This window comes from Emydura macquarii, unplaced genomic scaffold (genome assembly GCF_026122565.2).
Source record: "Emydura macquarii macquarii isolate MOO-44397 ecotype Brisbane River unplaced genomic scaffold, CSIRO-AGI_Emac_v2 contig_1644, whole genome shotgun sequence".
Taxonomy (NCBI): domain Eukaryota; kingdom Metazoa; phylum Chordata; order Testudines; family Chelidae; genus Emydura; species Emydura macquarii.
This window is the reverse complement of record NW_027131781.1, coordinates 7,374,673-7,391,188: the sequence shown is the minus strand read 5'-3', so window position 1 is coordinate 7,391,188 and position 16,516 is coordinate 7,374,673. Positions and strand designations below refer to the sequence as shown.

At 45.2% G+C, this 16,516-nt stretch overlaps 1 protein-coding gene across 1 annotated transcript in view; it reads left to right on the top strand.

Annotated features, from left to right (window-relative positions):
• Positions 1-16,516, top strand: part of LRRK1 (leucine rich repeat kinase 1) — a 103,262-nt gene that overhangs the window by 40,621 nt on the left and 46,125 nt on the right. The window contains exons 8-13 of the mRNA XM_067556095.1: positions 6,273-6,499; positions 6,897-7,024; positions 7,311-7,474; positions 8,300-8,437; positions 12,725-12,837; positions 14,107-14,183. Of these exons, the coding sequence (XP_067412196.1) occupies positions 6,273-6,499; positions 6,897-7,024; positions 7,311-7,474; positions 8,300-8,437; positions 12,725-12,837; positions 14,107-14,183 (847 nt within the window). The remainder of the gene's footprint in view (positions 1-6,272; positions 6,500-6,896; positions 7,025-7,310; positions 7,475-8,299; positions 8,438-12,724; positions 12,838-14,106; positions 14,184-16,516) is intronic.

The window sequence follows — 16,516 nt, the reverse complement described above, 5'->3', positions numbered from 1 at the left end:
AAGTTTCAGCCTGAGTGCAACAGTGATAGATTTCTATAGCATGAAGGGTCGTGACTCCGCATTGTCTTTGGAACGACATGCAGTAATAGAAGGGTAAGACACAGATGAATGGGAGGCGATTGAGATACATGGTCTTCCCTGCACCCACAGAAGCATGGTAATGCTGTCTATTATTCTTTGTCATGCTTATCATGGTAGTGCCTAGGGTCCGACTGAGAACAGGCCCATTGTGCTAGGCCCTGTACAAATGTAGACCTTCCCTGGTTCTTTACAGTCTAAAGAGACAAGCTAGACAAAGGGCAGAGGAAGGGGACAGAACACAGAAGCAGCATGAACAATGTGATGATGGCGACTGCCATGTTAGCGTCCTGATTTTTTGCTTTTGTTGTTTGAATCCTCTTGGTGGGGTTGTGTTAGGAAGGGGACTAGCTAGCTGGGGAGACAGCGAGAGGGAGGGACTGGAGCAAACAGCCCGTCAGCACAGGGGGGAGCATAGTCAGAGCGAGAACTGTAGAAAACCGTCTGGAGACATCCTCCGTGTCCGTCAGCCCCTGCTTGAACAGTTCTCGACAGCTGTTGCGCCGCGGTATCAGTCTCCATCCGGTTTCTCCCTGCACTTTCTTTCCAAAAAGCCACGTGGGGAAGGGGAGGGGGATGCACATGGGCCTAGTGCCCCCGAAGGGCGGGAGTAGGGTGACCTGATATCAAGTATGAAAAATGGGGACGGGGGTGGGAGGTAAGAGGTGCCTATATAAGTAAAAGCCCTGAACATTGGGACTGTCCCTAGGACATCTGGTCACCCTAGGTGGGACAGTCTCCTGCACAGTTCTGGGGCTGGAATGGTTCCAGCCCAGTCTCATTTGACCCCTGCCCAGTGCAGCCGTACCTGCAAGAGCTACCGTCCTGTATTTCTCCTCCCAACAGTGCTGCGAGGTAGCAAAGTGTTCGTATCCCCATTTTGTCGGTAGGGAAACGAGGCACAGAGACTTGCCCAAGGTCACACAGGTTGTCTCCGGCAGAGCAGGGACAGAACCTAGGTCTCTGGAGTACCTTGACAAACCCAGCCTTCCTCCCCTAGAGTGGAAGCAACGGCCAGGCTGGCTACTACTTGGCATTTAATTCCCAGCACTGCATGACTGTCAGAGCACTGCATAATATGTCCCATATGTGGTCGCAGGTCCTAAGCATAGTATTGTGAATGGACTGTTAGTTCAGATTTTGGGCTGTAACTCCGAATTTGTTGGGTTTTTCTCAGGAATTCAACTGGTCTTTCATATTTTTTTTCTGGTTTTACATTTTTTGGGGGGGAGTAATCTAATTATTAGAGTTTTTTGTGCTAATATTTAGCCCTAGGACCCGCTGGCAGGCAGCGCATCAAAATATACTTAAAAAACATCGTAGTGAGTGGATTGTTGTCTCAATATATTTTCACTGTTTTCTGTGAGTCTTATAGGGCCTGATCCAAAACCCACTGAAGTCACCTGAACCTTTCCACAGCCGCCAATGAACTTTGGATGCTTAATATATGTAAAACCTATTGTTGGGGAAAACTTTAGTTCACAGCTCCCCTGAGCCATCATGGGGCCCACACACGCACAGCAATCTGAAGGGTTGTAACATAGTTTCAGAGTGGGGAGGTGTGGGAACCCTTTGAGTATTTCCATGTCCATCTCCCGGCAATAGTTAAAAGCCGTGCTAGACGGTCGACAAAAGGCGCCCGTGTGAAATGTTTTCACTGTGTGCCTAGCACTGGCGAGTCCTGGACTGGGGCTGTCCTAGGCACTACGGGAAGATACATAAATAATCGGGGTGATAACGCGAGGGGCACCTCAGACTATTAACACTGAAATAACCTTTGAAATATAATTTCACAGGTTGTTTTGTTCTTTGCAAACTTGGAAGAGGAAGCTCTGTTTGTAGAATGTTTCAGGCCTAATCCCGACTCCCGGGCCTGGTCTGCGTTGCTCCAGCACGACAAAGCAAGCAGAAAGCCAGTTTAACCAGCTGGTTGAGGATTCCCCTTGCAGAGGGGTTACCTCCAGCTGGTGGAGAGCTTCTTAGCCCCAACAAAGGGGGCGTGTCAGGTTTGGCTGGAACAGTGCTGAGCTTCGGGTGACCAGGTGTCCTGATTTTATAGGGACCGTCCCGATATTTGGGGTTTTTTCTTATATAGGTGCCTATTTCCCCTCACCCCATCCTGATTTTTCACACGTGATCTCTGGTCACCCTAGCTGAGCTCCAGTGATCCCTGCCTGCTGGAATGGTTGCTTGGGATCGTAGCTGGCTGAGCACAGCTGAGGCTGCGTCTGCTCTGTGAACTAGGGGTGTGATACTGCCCCTTTGTGTACGCATACTGACACTAGCTCGCCGAGACTGGTGGGTGTAAGCAGTGGAACTCTTTGCCAGAGGATGTTGTGAAGGCCAAGACTATCGCAGGGTTCAAAAAAGAACGAGATAAGTTGATGGAGGACAGACCCGTCGACGGCTTTTAGCCAGGATGCTCAGGGATGCAGAACCACACTGTGAAGTGTCCCTAGTCTCTCTGTTTGCCAGAAGCTGGGAATGGGCGACGGGATGGGTCACTTGATGATGACCTGTTCTGTTCATTCCCTCTGAAGCACCTGGCCTTGGCCGCGGTTGGAAGACAGGACACTGGGCTAGACGGACCATTGCTCTGACCCAGTCTGGCCTTTCTTAGTGGAGCCGTGGTAGCGTGGGTAGTGGCAGCGAGGCATGGCTGAGTGAGAACAAATCCACCCGAAACCAGCGGGTCATGTACTCTGCACGGCTCAGCCGCGCCTCCTCTGCACACACCAACGCTGCTATTAAGACTCGCGCCAGCTCAGTGAGAGGTAGCGCGAGTGTGGGTACATGAGCAGGGGGCTCAGACCCCTAGCTCATAGTGTTGACCTGGCGTTAGAGTAATAATCAGGTTCTCAAGTGGCTGCCAGTTGGCCCCCAGATAGGCCCTGCGGAACGAAGGTGGCCTAAAGCCGGCTTGTGTCCAAATCCTTCCCCCCCGGTCCTGTGCCGAGAGGGCTGCTAGATGGTGGTTGCTGGGCTTTGGTGCTTAGGCCTAGCATGATGTTTAAATGCAAACAAACCTTGTCAGTGAAATGGTCATTAGCAAACGAGGTAGCCTTTTAACGTATGTAGGGGACCCGACTCTTCCCTCTGCTACCATAAGGGGAAGGGGCCCAGATCAGACTCCTCTGGCACCAAAGCATGGCTCTGAGGCATTGCCACTTCCCTGCCTTCTCCCGTGGCAGCACCTCCACAGGTGCGTGGCGGGCTGGGAGGAGGCAGGCTGATTTCCATTGCATCATTCCCCCGATGCACTCCTCCACTGAGTGACAGCTGCTTTGCAGGGCTCGGAGGCCAGTACTACGTTGGAGTGGACAACATGGGACGTGTCTGTCTTTCTGCCTAGACATTTATGCCATGTTCACCTTCGTGGTTCCAGCCCGAATTCTGTTCCCAGCCTCGCCTCCTGATGCAGATCTAGGTGGGGAGCAAGGCAGTCGGTGGACATCTCTTGTTCCCTAGATTTGTAAATTTTAAGCCTAAGCAGGACCATTCTGATTGAGGCCTGGCCTACACCAGAGAGTTTTTTTGTCAACAAAAGTCTACACTGGGAGGTGTTGCTGGTGAAGTTTCTACTGTAGAGCCAGCCTTTGATAAACTTCCTGAATCCCACCTGTTTGAGACTAGCCCCCACCTCTTCCTCTTGGGGGGCAATCTGGGTAATGACTAGAAAGAAACTCTGCAAGCTTATCTGCTCATGTTTTCTCTCCACATATGGAAGAGTTTTCCCCATCTTGGGGATGATTTAGCTTAGGTTTTATTAACTCCCTCAACCCTATTGCACCAGCACTAAGTGCACCAATTTTGGAACGACAGCAGTGGAGGAAGATGCCTAGATCTGCCTGTGTTTTATGCCCTCTTTATACCATAACTCCGAAGGGTTCCCACTGATTTTTGTTTAATGCTGTAGATAAATTCACTCTTGGGCTGTTACATGCTTCACCTGGGAGTAAATTTTTACAGCTGACATATACAGTGTAGCCACTGGAGTCTGTAATGAAGAGACCATTAAATGGAGAGGCACAAGAGGCCCTGTGCTAAAACTGCATTCACTTGATGTCATCGTAAAAGCTCTGAACTGTAATTTGGACAGGATGCTCTGTAGTCACCATTGCAATGGATGCCCTGGAGAATTTGATTTCTCACTGCTGACTCCGATGCCGTGGACACACAGCAGTGTGATGTGTGTGGTGCTGGGCAAGTCCCTTGCCCTGTCTGCCTAAGTTTCCCCATTTGCATAATCGGATAATATTTTCCTTCTTCCTTCTCAGGGAGGTTCTGAGGTTTCATTAGTGGGTATTTGTTAAGTGTTTTTTTATCTAAAGGACTATATGTAGGCTAAATATCATTACTATTACTTCTTAGAGTGCCCAGTCATTTATATTTAGTTCCACTTTCCTCCATATCTTATCCACTTGCTTTTCTTTATTTAGGATTCTGTATACTAAATAAATATTTGGGATCAACCTGGAAACCCCCTTTGTACTTCCTTTTAATTTAAAATAAAATGTAAAAAGAAATCTCAGAGGCTGTGCCTTCAGAATTTAAAAGGAAATGAAATCAGCTTATCAGTTCCTTGCTGCCTCCTGGTGGGAGCATCAATGAATCACTCCACTGAGCACAGGTTTTAGGGTGTAGCATTATATCATACAGCATCTGAAGCCGCATTTGGGGTAAAATTTTCAAAAGCACCTAAATCCCATTTTCAAATGTGACTTAGGCACTTTTTAGCCTTTGTCTCATTGCAAATTAATGGCTCTTAGGCTCCTAAGTCACTTGGACGCTTTTGAAAATGTTGCCCATGACACTTTTTCAGTGCAGAGATGATCATTAGGTGGTCACATTTTCCATTTTCCCGTGTTCATTTTAGTTCAGTCATCCACTTTGTTTTAGCTTTAACAACTCTCAAGTTCTCTTGGAACAAAGGATAAAATGTTCTTTTTGTCCTGTTGTCACAGGCCTCAGTGGTACAGGATCAGCAGTGGAGTTGCTGCCCAAATCGTGTCTGACAATAAATGGTGCTATTTTGCCAGTTCATTTCTATCTCCATGAATAAACTTCCCCTGTTTGCAAACTCTCTTTCCAATAGGGCAGCTCTCATCCTTCCCCTGGTCTGGGTATGCCTTTGTAAAAGACTCCTTGTAATGGTTTGGAGCTGGTGATGTTCCAAGGTTTGATAAAGAATTAATGATGCATGTGCAAATCTTATTTATTATTCTAGCAAACAGCACACCAGTGATAAACCTTATTCTACTGCTGCTAATCTCCTATAATGGGAACCCTCTCTTAGGGCTTGTCTATCCTGGGCAGTTTTGGACTGGTGTTGCTAGACTGATGTAGTCGCAGTGGTACAGACCTCTCATGTGGGTGTGACTTGCACTAGGGTAGCTTACCCCAGTTTGGCCACACGGGTGGATGGCACTTTTTAACCTACGGGCTTGCACCAACTTATTTCCACAAGCCCTTAGGCAGGACTCATTGAGCGTCCATCCTCTCCGCCACACGTCTCAGATAGAAATGCAATCCTGCCCCTGCTCCGCACACCGCTCTGAACCAGCCCTTGTAGGACGTGGAGGAAATCTAGCCTGTACATCCACATGTGTGAGGATCCCCCTGGCGAAGAACCAAATATAGTTTCAAGATACAGAAGAGGAAAGTGATGGGGAAGCTGGGATTTAAGAAGGGCTTGCAGTATGTAGCCGTGGTTCTCATGCTGTGTCCAACACGGAGGCATCTGAATGCGTCCTGAATGGCATAGAGCCCAGCTCCAGGGGCGTTCCCTGCATGGTATAGGATGGGACAGAGGGTCGAGGATCTATCCTGCCTCCTACAGAGAGGAGTGTGTTGGTTTCGTGGAATGCCTCAGTGGAGCAGCTCTGTAGCTATTCCACAGCCACGTGGAGAAGGTTCCTTTCCACCAGCATCTTGCAGAGATGCCAGGCCCACTGCTTGGGCTGGGTGCTGGGTTGCTGGATGGCGCCCACGGAGCAGCTTCACGATCAAGGCCTCTGGTACCAATGCATTATTTCATAGCTGGGTCAGCTGGGTTCCTAGAAGCTGGCTCCATGGAAAGTGAAGCACTTACAGGTCACTTGACGATCTGTCAGTATCGTAACAGGCCCTGGTTTATTACCATAAGGCGAGTGAGTCATATTAAAATGGCTTTTTGTTCTTTCTTTGACGTACAGGCTCTGTCAGTGAGCTGGTCAAATCTCAAGCTTCCTTGGGTGGATCTGGACTGGCTGATCGATATCTCGTGTCAGATAACTGAGCTCGATTTGTCTGCCAACTGCCTGGCCACTCTCCCATCCGTGATTCCATGGGGACTGATCAACCTCCGGAAACTGAACCTCTCTGACAACCAGCTGACCGAACTGCCCAGTGTCCAGTCATCTGATGAAATTATATGCACCAGGTGTGTGTGCCGTATCCTTACATCACAGGATGGCAAGTGCAAAGGCCAATTTCAGATCAATCAGTTGTGCACGCGTGACAGGTTGAAACCTGAAGAGACCCAATGAACCTATGCTCCTTAGATAGATAAAGAGCATATCTGAGAGCATCTCGGTTTATCTTTTCAGTGTACAAAGACTGATGTACACTGCTCAAAGTTCTGACCGTACTTTATAATACGATTATTTCCAAGTTAATCGTCGGGAGGTTCATGTTTTGAAGTGTGGCTTTTGTCCTGGCCTGTGAGAACACGTCCCACCTCTGCCCAATTGGCGCTAAAAATAGATGTCTTGCTACAGTATTAGTCGTGGCTCATGCTTTTATTTATGCTTTTGTTGGTTGTTTTTCCACACGCCTAGGTTGCTAGAGGTGGATGTGTCCATCAACAGGCTCTCTATTCTCCCTTCCGGATTCCTACATCTCACAAAACTTCAAAAACTCATCGCCACCAAAAACAATATGGAAAAGTTGTTTGATGAGGACAGTGGTATGTGAGCTCCGGGGATCAGTGGTATGGTTATGCTTTCCACGCCCAGGCCTGATCTTGCAAGGGGAACCCAAACGTCCTTTGACCCCTAACCCGCGAAAGCCAATGGGGGTTATGAGGGTGCTTAGTACAGCTCTGGGGTCTTAACCAAAGCACACTCAAGTCAATAGTCTTTCTACTGACGCCACTGGGCTTTGACTCACACCCAGGAAGTACTGAGCACCCTGCAGGATCAGACCCCGAGTGACAGCCCCTCACTAAGTTTGTGGTGTTTTGTATTTTCTAGCAATGAATTGGATTGGCTTAAGGAAACTGCAGGAACTCGATATCTCTGACAACAGATTGGTGGAGCTCCCCACGCTGTTCCTTTACTGCTTCAAATCCCTACACAGCCTCAATGTTTCCAGAAACAACCTGAAGGTGTTTCCAGACCCGTGGGCCTGCCCCTTGGTAGGTCAAACTGCTCTGCTGAAAGCAAAAGGCTGAGTGAAGCTTTCCATTTACAGGACAGTGCAAAGAAATGAGATGTGCTACATTACATTACACTATCCAGCGTCTGAGGCAGAGAAGCTGGTTTCCCTTTGCACCAGGGTGCTGTTATCTTTTGGATTCTGAGGGTGGGTTTTTTGAGATCCACTGCTGTTCATGTGGTTCATTTCATGTGAATATTCCCATTCGGGTCAATGGTACCACTCCCATGGATAAAGTAATCAGCTTGGACCCTGCTTATATGAGCTGAAGGATGTTCTGGGTCGTGTTACAAACCCCACAGCCTTCCTTCAGATTAACTTCAATCAAACCAGGGGATAAATTATGAGACATCAGCACCCATGTGTCATTGTCATTTTATATCCTCTATATAGAGGAGAGAAATGTCAGTATCTAATGGAGAGTGGTAAAAAATAACACGTTTAAGATGGTGTGTTGTTGGTTAAATGTAAATCTCTGGGGGGAAGTAAGTGACAGACTTCAGAGTAACTTTTAAAAGACATATACTTAAAAATGAATTTGCCTATCGATTAAATGTGTGCTTTTAGCATTTATTGGACGTTGGTTGGAATTAGACTTGCAAGAATGGGAGCTTAGACCGAGATGTGTGCAATTCCTTGGTATGCAGTAGTTACACTTAGTAAAAAAAAAAGACAAAAACTAGGCAGACTGCATGAGTCAAATGTATTAATGTATAAAACATGTGACAATTGATCAGCATGTTTCTTTAAAGATAGATGCATCTGAGAATTTGTTGTCTTAGTGTTTTGTTTCTCATGCTTCCAGAAATGTTGTAAAGCATCTACAAATTCCCTGGAGTCCCTCCCAGACACATGGATTGTTTTCTGGAAAAATCACCTCAAAGAAGTGGATTTTTCTGAGAACTCACTAAAAGAAGTTCCACCGGGACTCTTCCAGCTTGAAGTAAGTGTAAAACTCTCATGGAGCTTTTCCAACAGAACCTGTTCAGGACAGAAAGACAAACTGCAATGCGCGTGTAATTATGAACAAGGGATTAGATGCCCGTGGTGTGTTCAGTTGGATAAGGTCCCTTCAGTTCCTGTGCAGAGCTGTTGTGCAGGGCTTCTGTGCAATATTAAATAGCTGCCCCGTTTTCCCCGAAGGTGCACTTTAGCCATGGCCCAAATGATCCTTGCGCATTGGTTTGTAACATGCTTTTGGATTCCCTGAGAGCTGTTTTGGTGCCTGCGATTTTGTGTCTTTTGGACCACACTTTTTTAAGCCAACCTCTATTTGGTAGCTGCAAGGCACAGAGTTAGACATCCGAGTGGTCTGAATTGCACCCACAGATAATTACGGGTGCAAGAGAGAATGTCAGTTTCTGCTAATCTGGCCCAGAAAGCACTATATAAGTAGAACCTATTGTTGTTTATTGGGTCCACATTAATGGTGTGTGAAATACTTGCTTTGAAACCTGGTAGCATATGGAACAGACCTGGTTTAAGGTCAGTTACAAACTCAAAGCGCAGACGGCGTGCATTGAAAGGGTTATTGTGTTTGACAGACCTTTTGTGCGAACACTGGGCCAATAGGACAGATTCATGGTTTTGCTCCCCACTTGTTCAGAATCTGTGGTTTCGACATGAAACAAGGCGAAACTCAGCGGTTTCAGCTGAGCTTCCCTTTCAGATTGTGAAGCGCAGGGGGTAGTCTTGTGCGGATCAAAACCAAGGAAAATGTCTGTGAAAGTGCCAAGGTTTTCACAGCTCTACCCAGCGTGGAAAATTTGGTGGTGACAGCACATGTCCATGTCTGTTTAAGTCAGTGTGCTTGGATGCCAAGGGAGCAGTTGTAGCTGGAAAAACATCTGATAGGAAGGTGTAAGATAAAATAGGCCATTTCCCCAAAACCACCTTCAAGAGAAGGCAGCCCAGTCAGCCCTGATTTCACTGGAATTCCTCCCAAAGTGAGTGCCACTGAGAATAATTCTGCACCTCCCTCCCCAGTCCCTCTCATCTAGCCTGCTCCCAGTGGCATGCCCACAGGGGGAAAGGAGGAGCGTGCTCTGGGGATGCCCGAGGCTTTCTCCCACTAATAGGAACGGAGAAGATCATTTTCTTTCTAAATTATTATTTACACAAGGCTATCAGTGACCTCTGCACACGTGAGGGTCCTTTTCATACAATATATTTTTAATGGTTTCTGCTCCTCGTTTCCCCCCTCTGGCAATTCTCCCAAAGGGCGAAATCTCGGCGCTATCGGCTCTCAAGCAGAGGAGCTTCACTTTAACATCACTTTGTTTCTCTGAAGATAGTAAAAATACAAAGCGGGGGGGAGGAGACGATTCAGTCGACACATCAAGTGCTGGACGCTAGGTGGTGCTCCAGGGTTACAGTTCATCTTACGCTCTAGATTTTGTCTATGGGAAGCTGGATGTGTGCTTGATGTGATAGCTCCCAGGGCAGCCTGTCTAAGTGGAATTGAATACATTCTACATGGGCTGTGTGAGTTGGGAGCTGGCATCCTTCAACAGGCAGTCGGATGTCCTAGATAACTCCCGCTCCCATCTCTGTTTCTTTAGTCCTAATCAGGTAACATACAAAAGTGCCAACTCGCCCACGTTACCCAGGCTATGGTGTGATTACCTGCTGCAGGAGGGACTAAGAGGAAGTAGGAACAATAACCCTTCATCTTGGGTCTGGGAGAATTGGAGCAAATGGGCCTATACACCCACTTGCACCCTCCCTAGAGTGGTGAGGGGTGGGAAATGGGCAGAACTTTGGTGCCATCCCTCATTCACACACACATTCCCCGGCCAGCAGTAAATTACTGTCCCAACCCGCAGGAGCAAGGAGGAAGTGTGACTCAGAGGAGCATCTCTGGCACAATGCCACTGCTCAGGGCTGGACCTAAAGTCAGGATCTAGCCCACGGTAAAGAATACGATTTAGATACGTAATTGTTCAGAGCTGACATGGTGATAGGACGCTAAACTGGCTCATGTTCTACGCTTTCTTGCGCAACACAGAAGTTCCTACACAAGGTGAAAACTAGAGTCCTTGTCAGCATAGAGCCTATTTCCCTTTTCCAAAGCAACTGGGACTTTTCCAAGTCATGGGTCACTTCTCTAGAGAAGCTGATCTTTCTTGGAGAAAGATCAGGAACCTTTCTCTAATGGACATGTGCATGGCCCTGTCATATTTTCCAGATCCCTTACAAGTTGGCTCATGCAACCCCTGTTATAATGAAGTGATGGTAGTTTTTTCCACTCTGTTTAAAACAATGTGCCAGTTCCCCTATTGTGTGTGGTGGCAGAAAAGAGAAGGAAGTTACCCACTGTGATCCATTTCTCACTTCTGACAGCACCTCATCCCCCTGAAACCTTGCCATTGGACAGTCACCATTCTGGGAACCTGTGTGGTGATACCTGTAGGAAACTTGGCAAAAAACTTTGGGTGGAGACAGATTCTTCTTGTCAAACTGAGGTTAATTCCAAATGTGCAATGATTTTGACCAAATTCGGGGGAGGGCCCTGTATGCTTAATTTGTTTATACTTCCCTGGAAGCCTCTGTTCTTGTTCAATTCCAGCATTTAAATTGACTCAGCATGCTCCTTCATTGGTTCCCTTCCTATGGCCTCCTCTAATATTTCACACTATTATGTATTTATTTGACCTTCCCAGCATTTTGTCGAAGGTTTGGTATGCTCCTGTCCTGTCACCGTGGGGGTGCTTGTTACACATTAAGTACTGACCTACTCATCTGCTGATAGTCTGCTCCCCCAGTCACATTCAGATTTCTTATTCTTCCATTTGAACATATCACAGAGGAACAGCCTCACTTAACGAGACTACATTATTCTGGCTTGATTAAGTACTTTCCACACCATGCCAACATAACCCATTAAATGGTCTGCAGCACTGACACTAAACTTTAATGGGATGTATGGGATGTGGAAATTCTCTGCTGGCATAACTCCATTGACTTTGGCTATACTGCACTAATTTCAGTGGAGTTATGCAAGAAAGAATTTGGCAGTTCTAGAGTAAAATCCTGCTTAACTCGGTTCACGTCAGGGGATGTATTGACTAGGACGCAACGAAAATTTTCAGTCAAAAGCTGTTTTTCTATGGAAAAGACCCAACTTTGGCGAAACGAATGTTTTCTTGGAAAACGTTGACATTTTGTTGAAAAACCAAAAGCATTTTGCCCCCAAAAGTTTCAGTGTTAGGCCGAAAACATTTTTTTAATGAAAAGTTGAAATATTCCATGGGGGACCCCTCATCTCCAACTTTCCAACCAATGCCAACGTATTTGAAGTCTATCTTGTTGTCCAGCTTTTAAAAGCAGTTTAAGGTGCCTTTGGATATTGTCCTGTTTCCTTACTATTTTGAGAGCATCTCTTCGATGAAAATCTACTTTCATTTTACTAAAGGGATGCAGTCAAATGGCTTTAGCCTCCAATTTATTTTTAAAGCAAGGAGGGAGAATGGGGAGGTTTACAAAATCTGGCATAAATCAATTAAAAAAAAAATTCAGTTACATTTGTAGGAGGGAGCTTGTATTTAAACTCTGTGGTATTTGGAATTTTACCATATCTACATCGTGCTTCTTAATGCATGAGAGCCAGCAAATGAAACTGATCTGTCTAGCATCAGTGTCCAATCTGCGTACAAGTAAACAGTAAACCGGTAGTAATAGTATAAACAGTGAAAAGAAATTTAAATCCTTCCACTTTTAATAATCTAAACCACATGTAAAAAAGTATATGCAGATTCTACTATAGAGTTGGCACATGTTTTACATTTGGATTTATACAAGATAATATATAGTACGATAGATGAATTAATAGGAGAGGACCCATTCATATCTTTGTCCACACACGTATGCAACACCTATGACAAACATATGGCATAGTATGTGTATGAAACATATCTCTTTTCGACATGGGACTATTTCATTAACAACAAAGCTGAAATGTCCTCCTAATTTTGGAATTTCTAAATGAATCTTTCAGCATATAAGCCAGTAATTGTGTTGGGCTAAATGTTGCTTTGTACAAGGAGATGCAGTAAAGGTGTGTGTTGGAGAGAGTTAAGGAGGGAAATGTTTATATGCTGGGAAGCTAGTATCTATGTTCATAAGAAGTGCTTTCTTAGTTTTCCTGGTTTTTAAGCAGCTGTGCTTAGCAAGCCTCTTTCTGCCTGTTTAATAGATTGCTTCTTCTAAGTGCTGACTATTCCTCTTTCAGGCGCTGGTGTCACTAAAGCTCCTGGGAAATCAGTTAGTTTCATTGCCTTCTAAAGATAAGTGGACTTGCAGACAACTTAAATCACTGGATCTTTCTAAGAATCAGTTTGGAAAGTAAGTGTTTCTTTTAATCTGTGTCAGAGCTAAAATTTAAACAAAAGATTAAAAAATTAATAAAACCTATCCCTTACATATTGTAGAAAGTGCCAATGCTTTTACAGACTCTCTAGATTAATTCTCTATAGATAGCATATAGTTATCCATACACCAAGGATCACATCTTCTTTTACATCTCCAAAATGTCTTGTATAATTGTGGCATTGAAAAAATATGAATAATAGTTTCTTTGGATATAGCTCACTACATTATTTCATAAATGAATAATTATTAGTAGTAATAACATGTAGAACCATGCTTGGCTTCGAGCGACTTACCAATACAAATGCTTATTTGTGGGGAGCTTATCTTAACCATAAACATTTTGTCTGGGCTGAAACTTTTTTTGTATTTCTTTTGGGAGCACGTGTTTTGAAAAATGTGAATAATCTTTGTTTGTTTTTTTAAATGAAAATGTAACAGGCCTTTAGACCATGGTTACACTAATGACTTTAGCTATTCAGCAAAGAAAAGGAAAATTAGGATTGATATTTTTTCCATGTAGAAAATGTTCTAAAGATGTTTGATATGCAGACTTGCAGGTCTTTTCCCTTCTCCAGCATGCACATAAGCGCCTCAAGCTTCTATATTCAGCACCTCATTTGGGTGCATGCCTAGCAACTTTGCTAGAGTCATTATGATCTGCCCTGCCAATAGTCTGCGTGGGGAATGTCAATAAACAAGGATGTATAAATGCTTAAGAAATGTCTCAATCCGTCTCCACAATAACATTCATGGGTCATCATGTCAGAGGAGCACTGACTGTAACAGGAAAAGGCAGCATTCAGTTCAATTCTGTTCTCCAGAGTCTCTTATGCAGCTTGTTTAATTTGCTATTTGACAATCTACCAACCCTTGATACCGGTGAAGAGAACAGTCAAGTGTGCATTTCACAAACCGAATCGTTACAAGGCCACAGAGCTAGGCTCATATGCTGAATGGCAGAGATGAGTCTGAACCAAAAACCTTGGGTCCAGGCAGTTCCAAGTTTTGGTGGAGTTCAGAACTGCTGCTGAACTTGGCAACTCAGATCATCTCCCACTTGCAGAGGGAAAGTAACCAGTAAAGCTGGGCTCTGACATTATGAAGCCTTGCAAAGGTCCAAATCCTACGAGATGCTGAGCTCCCATAGGCTGGGCCCACAACAGTATTAGTTCCCAGGTACGTCCTCCAATGTGGCTTTGTCTTTTTTCAAGCGTCGCTTTGTGCGTTTTGTTTTGACTGCAGGAGTGACGAGGGGTTCAAAACAAAGAGGATTTCCTTTTTTACCACAAGAAGCCGAGTGCGAGCAGGCACGGAGGCAGGTATGTATGTGACGACCTCTTCTCCTGGGAAGGAGATGGTTGATTATGCCGGGTGAGTTGCAGGGATCCTCTTGGAGTCTGGCAGATGAGTGGTCAGCATAAGCACGGCTGCAACTTCTAGTGCAGTGACATTTAAATAAGATGGCAAATGCTTTTAATGTACACATTACCATAGAACTGGTTTAGCCCATCTGCACATGGCTACAGAATGGGTGAAACCTTCTTCTCTCACTGAATTACCAGTCCCTCTCTTTGTGCCCAAATTACCGAAGTGCTTGGGCCGCTGGTCACTCTAGCTTCTTGGTTCACGGAGATGGAGAAATGAATCGATGTTTAGATGATCCCATGGGTGATAAAATTATGTGGCTGAACTTAGAAGATGGGTTTTGCTGTGTGCCAAAGGTCTGGCGAGAGATTTTCTGCATTACCACCCGTGAAATCCCATGAAGTTCAAAAGACCATTTGAAGATATCCACACTGATCCCTGTTAATCTCTGTGGGATTAATTTGCTTTTCTTGTTTGTTTGTTTTTTTATTTTAAGCCAGGTAGCGCTGTTATGTGTTGCGTTCTCCTTTGGGAGTTCCTTTCTGATGGTGCATTTTAGAGTGTCCCCGGGGAATTGCACGGAATGGAATAGAATTTAGGTTTTGTGGTGATCGTTAACATTGGCCTGGACATCCCGATGAGACTAGTCCACTTGCCAGATAGTCTCACCTCACTGCACTATGAATGAATCCTTCTGCTTGTTCCCTTCCTTCATGGACCATGGACAAAGCAAAAGCATTACCCTCAACATGCCCATGACAACTGCAGCTCTGCAGTAAGACAAAGACTATAATAAAATCTCATGCTGCAGGGATGCAGCTGGTCACCTGCAGGGGTCAGGAAGCAATTTCCCTCCTGAGGCATAATTGACCAGATGTATTCTGGGAGTGGTTTTGTCTTCATCTGAAGCATCAGGGGTTGGCCATGACTGGAGAGTGACAGGTCCTTTGTGCTGCTCTGGCCGTGCGAAGGGACGTAAAGCCGGCTTAACCAGCTACCTCGGGATTCCTTGTGCCATGGGACCCCCAAGCAATGCTGAGCTGGCACTGCCCCCTCTTCATAACAACCCCTTCCCCCAATAAAGGGGTTGAAGCCAAGTGAAAGGGGGTGTGGCCTGCGCACCATTGCTCTCTGACAATGCCTAGCTGCTAGAATGTCCCCTTTGGTACGTGGGTGTCTGGATGTGACTAAACTTGGGCGGGGAGCCAAACCAGCTCCCTGGCTGGCGTCAGGACTGGACAGCCACAAAGATGGAGTAAAATCACCTGTGTCTCCCAGCTTCTGCTCCTCTCCCAAGTGCAGCTGGGTGAGGCCAGAGGATGTGACCAGGAGTTTAAAGGACCTTTAGTGAAGACAGAAGTCAGAAAGCGTCAGTTTCGTACAAAAAGCTCCCTAGGAAAAGTGCCTATATTTAATATAATTTTACCAGGTAAACTGTTTACTCATGTCTAGGAACTTATTTACAGAGGATCATTTAGGGATATTTAGTACACTAGGTTGATAAAACTCAGAAGAACTTCTTGCCTATGCATGTGGTTACATTTGCGTAGTTTACCCTTCCAAAAATATTTTTAGGATGGGAATTCTTTTAACAGAAAATCCAAACTCAAGCCAGAAAAGCCATACATAATTCATGAATAAATCATTACAATTCATAAACCTCGAGCCTGGTTCTAACATAGCACAGACCTTTCTATCTAGGGTTAGGAAATTAATTGAGGGCATTGCTGCTATTGGTAGTTACTCCTGTGTGTCCAGGATGGACTGAATCTATGTGTCTTTAGTTCTATCCAGCCATACTAAAGAGGAACAATAAACACTAAAATGATTAAATTCATGGTGAGTCAAAAAATGAGTGAACTGAACCCAGGAGTGGAGCTATTGTGAATCTAAAGTAATTTAGAAGATCATTTTCATTTGAAAACCGAGTCAGGTTGTGATACCCTCACTCGCATTGACCCATCCCACAAATGGTCCCACTGATCTTACGGTCTGGGCCTAAAAGAGCATACCACCCTTAACAGGCAATTATGGCCTTCACTGATCCTAGAACAAAGCCTAACTGCTTGTAATATTAGAGCTGGAAGGATTTTTTTTTTAAAGAATATGTTTGCCATTTTCTTTTCTGTTTTGGGGTCAGCTTTAGGTACAGTTCCTCCAATTTTTTTTTGTTAATTGGAAGAGCACATTAAAGGAAATGTAACTGTAGTGTTCTTGAGGAAGCAGGAGTTGTCACGGTCATCATCATCATCATCATTCTCATTCTTCCTGCCCCATCAGGTGCATA